This window comes from Arachis ipaensis, chromosome B2, assembly GCF_059453495.1.
Source record: "Arachis ipaensis isolate K30076 ecotype BB chromosome B2, ASM5945349v1, whole genome shotgun sequence".
In the NCBI taxonomy this organism is placed as follows: Eukaryota; Viridiplantae; Streptophyta; class Magnoliopsida; order Fabales; family Fabaceae; genus Arachis; species Arachis ipaensis.
Window position 1 is genome coordinate 109703973 of NC_142437.1, and position 8503 is coordinate 109712475.

Below are 8503 nucleotides of genomic sequence, written 5' to 3' on the forward strand. Positions count from 1 at the left end.
AAGTTTTGGTGAAGTCGTTAGATGAATTAATCTCCACATGAAATCTCAAGATAATAATTCAAAATTTCAAGAGAATTGATGTATGGGTCTTTCTGAATTATATGGATTGGACTTCGTTTATAGAAATATTGGATGACTAATAAGTTAAATTTATTATAATAAAACATCTCTAATCATTTTTTTTTTAATATTTTGTTCACTTATGCACCCTTCTCTTACCTCCTTTGAATATTTTCAACAAAAACCTCTTAAATATTTTTTATTTTAATTTAGGTCTTCTAAAATAAATAATTAATTATCATTAAATTTAAAACTACTATCATATATGAACCTACTATTTTAATTTAAAAATAATTAACCTATCACTTTATTATTTTACTAATTTTCTCGTTTTATATTAGAAGATCTTGATTGTTTTTATTTACTCTCATTCTTTCATCTCCTTCGTTCAAATATTCAATCTAATAAATCCCTAATTGTTTGTTCACCACTATTTTCTTCCAAAATCTAAAAAGAACACCAAAATTCTATGTTCCATAGGTTTATGAATACAAAGTGTTAGCAAAGAGTGGTGGATGAAGTGGCTTAAATTGGTCTATTAAATGCAACTAAATTCAGTACATATGTTCATATGCAACATATTAAATAATGAATAGTACATACTAATCTCATTCTCACTCTCATGTACCACAAAAAAATTCAACCCTACTAAATAAGTTTTATGCTAACTTCCAATTTATCTTTAAGGAACAAAAACAAAAGCGTTGAAAAAGAGTTCAATGTGTTGAAGCCACATAGTAAAATAGTTGGACCATAGTGCAACAACACAAGAAATCTAGTGCAAGTAAGGTCAATGCAAAATTAGAATTTTCTTTATTATTATTATTTGTTTAATTTGGATTTTAAAATGCCAATTCCGAGTTTAGCTCTTAATTAGGTCCTTTCATTTTCATATGCGGCACGGATTTTAATTTCCAGAAGATTTGTAAATATTCTCTTAGATCATCATGAAACAGAGTGTTTCTTTGCTTAATTTAAACAAAGATTTACGTTTCATTGGATGTCATATATATATACTCCTTAAATTTAATAATTTATTCGGAAAAGAAACTTGTACGCAACTTATATGGAGACAAGAAATTTGATGAGAGATGTCGTTTACATATATTTTTTCAACAAAAAATTAATTATTAAAATTTTTAAGCATAATAACTAAGTTTTTCATGGACACCAATAAAGATCAATTGACAATTGCTGTTATATTTTCTTTTTATTATAAATATAAAACTAGTTTGATTATATCATTTATCAAACTAGTTTGACTAATTGGTGATTTTTTGTGTTCATATACATAATATCATTGTGTTATTATGGCCACTGTTTTTTTATTTATATCAAATATATTTCTAACAGCTAAATTTATGAAAAAAATTAGGACTAATCTAATAATAATATATGACAATTATATCTGATTTACAGAAATGATTTTTGCACATTTTGACCAACTTTTAAAAAATAAAAATTTATTTTTAATAAAAAAATCCCGAAGAAATATACAAATCAAACACAACTATATGCAAGTTAGATAAAAAAAGACTTAATATAGTTTTTCTTTTGTTAATCAAATAAGGGACAAAAACTACTTCTTTAATAATTTTTCACGTCAATAGAAAAAGGTATATGGTCAAATTTCGTTTTCATGAAATACTGAAAAAGAAAAAGATACTAATAAATTAAAACACTCACTTTTCGGTTTTTCGAAATCCGTGCAGATGCAATGTTCGATAAATCCATGCAAATTGCAACATCTGATAAAGCCAGGGATTGCAAGGTTACAATAAAGGTCTTTTCTATGTAATTATCGCCCTCCACGGATATCACAGAAAGAAATTAAATCAAAGAATAAGAAAATTCCATTAAAAATTTTCTACTTGTCTTGAGTAGTTCCTTTTTTAGTTATGTAGTTAATCATCCAAAGACCCAACTTGTCTCTAGTTTGATTTTTAAATTTTATCTAGCAAAAGAAATGTTTTATTTTCATTACGAGTACTTACATTAGATTAAGGGGGTTAAAAGAATTTGTATACTTTTATGATCGTAAATAAAAGAAGGGGAAAAAAAAAGACTAAGCATGCATGGTAGCTTTCCTATGTGAGGTCCCCAGTAATGTGAAATCCCCAATTTATTGTTTCCCTTCAGGTATAAGTTTTCACATTAATAATTATAATTTATTGTAATTTTTTTAATTGTAAACCGCCCATAAGATACGCATACACACAGATTTAAAATTTGTATAAGATACAGAAACATGACATATATATAAAAGATAAAATATTTTTAAAATAAATTATAATGGTATTTTAGTATTTTATTAATATTAAAATATAAATTAATTTTTAATTATTTTTTATATTTTTTTAATTATATAAAATATTTAAATTATTTTTTATTTTAATTATTAATAATATATATTATTTCTAAACTCATTTCAAAAATATATGTTAAAAATAAGGTTGGATACGCTGATACGTGATATACTCAAGTGTGTTCAAATATATCTAAAATTTTTTTTTATTTTTTATTAAAATATGACGATTAGACGTAAAAAACACGCGTATTGAACGAATATCAATAAGCGTAGTATCTAAAATATGTCCAATACGCAAATACGTCAAATCAGGATAGCATCCACGATTCATTGATATTGTATTCGGTATTTATTGTATGATCAAAAGTGTATGAAAACCCTAAAATAATATTAGATTAAAAAGTTACGAGGCATCATGTGATGAACATTGATGAACAGCACATGGTTCAGAATTGAACTTTATTTGGAAGATTTGTGTGTCCGAATTCTTCAAAGGAGACAAGCATAGCTATGTCATACATGCTTTCTATGACTTATGTCTCCTTCCCTATACGTGTTTCTGATTTCCATAAATTAAACGTTGCCACTTGCCACACAACTATTAAAAAAAAAAAAAAAATTAGTATGCCTTTTCAGTCAAGTGACTATGATCATTTGAGAAATACCGTATTATTTTTCTTCTTTTTTTTTTGAATATATTTTTGTGAGATAATGTATCAAATAATTATTTATAAAAAAAATGTCTCAAATCATGAGGAGTATAAATTAAACTATTTATTTATACTAAAAGAACTATTTATAAAAGAATATGTTAAAATTCAACAATTATGATCATTTGATGTAAGAAATATTAAAATACAAATTATGTTAACATATATATGTTGTAAAAAGTTAAAGACAAAATTTAATACACACACTAGCTATTAATAGAAAATGTAACTCTATCAGCTATGTTATATACCCAGTCTTAAGTTTGAAGAAAAAAGAAGATTGTATTAATCTTGAACAATGAATTTAAAATTCTATCAAATCTTTATGATTTAGATCAAATACGTTATCATCATATATTAATTAATAAAAAATATGTGGACACATATTTTATTTAGTAGCCACATTTTCTTATGTAGAAAAAAAAAAAAGTTTAAGCGAGTTTGATATCATTTTGACCTCGACAAAAATAAATACAGATTACTACTAGAAAATATGATTATTAGCAATAGAAATTTCAACCATGGTTTTCAGCTGCTGATTTTTATTATAAATAATTGTTGTATTCAATTGTGTATATATTAAGTTTTTATTTTTCAAACTCATCAAACTCAAATATATCCACTATTTATGCTCATTTATGAACTACATAAATGGTTGTCTCTATCTATGATTTATCTCTAAACCTAAAATTTGTATACAGGCCACAATTTATATATAAATAAATTAAAAAGATAAAATAATAGAAGATTTGATTTTAAGACAATTTGGCAGTATTGGAGTGCAAATTATTTAAATAAGTAAATTATCTTAAAGTTTCGCATTGTGTCTATGCATTTAAGGTTTAATTTTAATATAAATAGTGATATAAAAAATAATATTGTTATCCGATTAAATTTTCATTTTAAGCATACATAATTAATAAGAGAATAGACCATAATAACATAACATCATCATTTAATCTTTATTATTTTTGGTATGTAGGAAATGAAACCAACTTAAATACTTATATTATTTAATTATTTATTATACCAACATATATCTTAATTCCACAAACAGGAATGATTAGTTAAAAAATAAAGAGTCATAGATGGATGTGGTTTTCAGATTGCATGATCATTTGAAAACAACACGCACAAAGCCGTTACTCCTATCCGAAATTTAAAATTGGAAGCAATTAAAAAAAAAAACAAAAGGAAGAAAACTATATATTCATTTTAAAAAAATTATAAAACACAAAAATTCTATTATTATATATCTATATATTAAGTTTAATTATTTTATTAGTTCTTATAGTTTCATTAAATTTATAATTAGATTTTTATATTTTTTTTAATTAAATTTTTATACTGCTTTTAATTTTAAAATTATGTCATTTTCGTGTCAAAAATGTTAAAATTAATGGAATATTATTTTAAAATAATATATGATCATCAAGGATCTAATCAGATTTTTAATTGTAGGTACCTACAATTTACAAAAAAATATTTCGTTAATTTTAATATTTTTTATGTTACTAAAATCTAATTATAAAATTTAAAAGTAGTATAAGAACTCAATTAAAAAAATATAGAAATTAAATCTAATTATGAATTTGATAAAACTACAGAAAATGATAAAATAATTAAAATATTTTGTATACTATTTTATTTGTGTATATTATCAAAACAATAAAATTTCATATATTAAAATAATTAAGTTAATTTTGAGTGTAGATTGAGACATTTATGGGATGAATAGAGAATAAATGTGGAAGCAGGAAGCGGCATATATAGATAGTCAGCGTGACGATACAAAGACGCAATGTGAAACGATCAAATTAAAACAAAAGAAATTAAAGAAAGAGAAGTTGGAATTGAAAGAGAGACAGCAAACAAAGTTTCCGCGTAGACAGATCACACTCCAAATTCTCAATTCAATTGAAACCACTCTCTCACTCTCTCATCATTCAATTCAACTTCAATCCAAAACAAAATTACTAAAATCAATTCATTCTAAGACCCACTCCATACCCAGAAAATGATGTTTCTTTAATTATATTTATTTATTTATATACACACATCATGCTACTATTACTATATTGCCATGCATTAACTAAAATTATATTTAATTAACCATATAATATATATATATATATATATAGTAGTAATTAATAAGTTAAAACTATATGCTTAGGTCTCTTTTTAATTTGTGGGTTGTGGAAAAGTCTGCGTCAATAATTAATACTTCTAATTATTTTAATTACTTTTTATAATTTATTATTATATGAAAGAGTTACTTACAACAATAATAATAAATAATGAAAGTTAAATCAAAATAACAATAGTGTTTGATATTTATTTTATATATATATATATATATATATATATATATATATATATATATATATATATATATATATATATATATATATATATACCAACGGAAAAAGGGGTGATTTGGTAAAACTCTCATGATGAAGAGTTTGAACTACTATTATTTAAGATAATTTTTATTCAAAATTACAACTTTCATTATAACCAATCACTTTTGGTATATCTAAAATCTATTAAGTATAGCAAAATAATAGTGAATGAATATTATCAACCTAAAGTCATTTATTTATTATTTGATTAGATACAAATAATAATGTTGTATGAATTGAAGAATATCTAGTAAAAACATGAGGGTATGGATAACCTATTTTTTTTAATATATATATCGCTACAAAAAATACGTTTAATATTGTCAAATTTATTGTCAGATTTTACTACGGATATTATCGTCAGATTTTGAAGTGAATTTTTTGAGAGTACAAGAAAAAAATTTTGTTTTTTAATATTACTGTCAGATTTTGTTCTCATAAAAAAAATTCAACAATAACTAATGATACAAAAAATATGAAACATTTCTCACTTCTTAAACTAGATTTTAGTGTGAATTAAATTCATTTAATTTTAATATAATATCAGAATCTATCTGATTCAATATTATTGGGTCATTTACTTGTTTCAAATGATCATTTATGAATGTCTACAATTATAAATTTAATGGTATTAGATTTTATTTGATTCAATATTATCAAGTCATTTGTCTCTCTAAATAATGTTTATAAATTTTCGAAAATAAAAATTGATTGATATGATTTTACCTAATTTACATGACTAAATTATTCCTTTATTAGTTTAAAAAGATCACTTTAATTAAGTGAGTATTGTAAGTAAATATTATTTATAAGATATAAACATCACCAATTAATTTATAATTTTTTTATATAAATTAAAGCAAATAATAACAGATAAAAGAGTATATGAATGAATAACTCTATTAAGAAACCCTCGTCTTTCTCTCTCTTTCTCTTACACGGTTCACACATAGAGTTCTTGTGTTCACACCATACAAATATATAAATAAGGCATTTATTTTCTTTCCCTATCTTTTCTTCCTTCCTTTCTCTTCAAGACACCCATCTCATCATCTTTTCTGTAATCAGACCTTCTTAGCTTCTTCAATTCTTTCTAGAACTTTAAAGAACATCACACATACATACATATATATCCCTTTATTTCTTTCCTTTTATCATCATCATAATTCAAAAACATATATTATTATTATTATTGAAGAACAACAATAATGGAGGGTCATCAACATCATCATCAACAACCACAACAACATCTTCTTCAACAAATTCTTCTACCCCATCATCAACAACAACAACATAATATGATAATAAACGTGGATGGTGGTGGAGGAATTAGTGACAGGTTTCCACAGTGGAGCATACAGGAGACTAAAGAGTTTCTAATGATCCGTGCGGAGCTTGATCAAACTTTCATGGAGACAAAGAGGAACAAGCAATTGTGGGAAGTCATATCCAATAATATGAAGGAAAAGGGTTACCATAGAAGTGCAGAACAGTGCAAGTGCAAATGGAAAAACCTTGTTACCCGCTATAAGGTATCTTTCTATATCAACTATATCAAATCAAAATTACCCTTTTTATTCTTTCAATCAAAACATCTTTTTTATATACATCATACACATACTTATTATTTTCAATTTACTTAATTTTTATTTTATTTTTTCATAAAAGTGTCCCGCTTTTCATTTTAATTATTATTATAAAGTCTAAACTAATCTGTATATATAATTAGTAATTATTTTCTATGAAATATAGTAGTTAATTAATGCTAATAATTACATTAATCTCATCCACGCGTTTACACAGATAATAAGTTTCTACTTATAGAATTTTCTAAGGTATATATATATATGGGTAGTTAAGTTTATTAATTTTTGTAATATGATAACAGATATAAAATATGAGAAGAATTCTAGTAGCTAGTTAGTTAAATTAAACTTGCATATAAGCTTCATAAATGTTGTTCTTTTTTTTTTCTTGTGAAAGTAATTGATAGTTATGTTTATATGTTTTGTGATGTAAAAATTAAAGGGATGTGAAACAATGGAACCAGAAGCATTGAGACAACAATTCCCATTCTACAATGAAATTCAAGCAATTTTCACATCAAGAAGCATGCAAAGAATGCTTTGGGGTGAAGGTGAAGGAACTTCAAAGAAGAACAAAACCATGCAACTCTCATCCGAAGAAGAAGAAGAAGAAGAAGAAAACAATGAAGAGAGTGAGGAACATCAAAAGGGTATTAGAATGAGAAGAAAAAAGAAGAAAGCAAAGATAAGTAGTGGTGGCAACAATAAGAATAGTGATTTTCTGAATAATTTGAAGGAGATTCTTGAGGAGTTCATGAGGCAACAGATGCAAATGGAGGCGCAATGGATGGAGGCGTTCGAGTCGAGGGAGAAGGAGAGGAGGATGAAGGAGATGGAGTGGAGGCAAACAATGGAGGCTTTGGAGAATGAGAGGATAATGATGGATCAAAGATGGAGAGAGAGGGAAGAACAAAGGAGGGTTAGGGAAGAAGTTAGGGCTCAAAATAGAGATGAACTAATCACAACCCTCTTACACAAACTACAACAACAAAGTGAAGATGATTTTTAGTAATCTTGTCTTGTTTTGCTTCTTGTTATGTCTTCAATTCTCAAAGGAAAGCTTAATTTTGGAGGTTTGTAGAAAGTTATATATTTCTTTATAATTACTTGCAACATTTCTTTTTTTTTTTTTAACTCCTATGTCCTCTTAGATATATATATATTTATTTAACAAAAATAAAAAGAGTAATAATCTACTTATCCAAAATAATGGAATAATTAAACAATTTCCAACTATAGCTGGTAACTAAAGAGACAAAACTTAACACTTGTTCACACTAGCTATATAGAAAGTGAAGATATGCATGCAATCTTAGTTACTTTTGTTGGAGATATAATTATTTATGGTGTATTCTTCTATTCTTCTATCGGTTTAAGTTTTTAGGAAGAATGATTTGATGATAATTTTTTTTATCTATTTTTAAAAAATTAGCTATA

General features: G+C 24.9%; 1 protein-coding gene across 1 annotated transcript; it reads left to right on the forward strand.

Moving 5' to 3' along the window:
* The first annotated feature begins 6489 nt into the window (after nucleotides 1-6489).
* LOC107628470 (trihelix transcription factor GT-3b) lies at nucleotides 6490-8179 on the forward strand. The gene is made up of 2 exons (XM_016331126.3): nucleotides 6490-7012; nucleotides 7509-8179. The coding sequence occupies exons 1-2, from the start codon at nucleotides 6689-6691 to the stop codon at nucleotides 8073-8075; spliced, it is 891 nt and encodes a 296-aa protein (XP_016186612.1). The 5' UTR covers nucleotides 6490-6688; the 3' UTR covers nucleotides 8076-8179.
* Nucleotides 8180-8503: the final 324 nt, after the last annotated feature.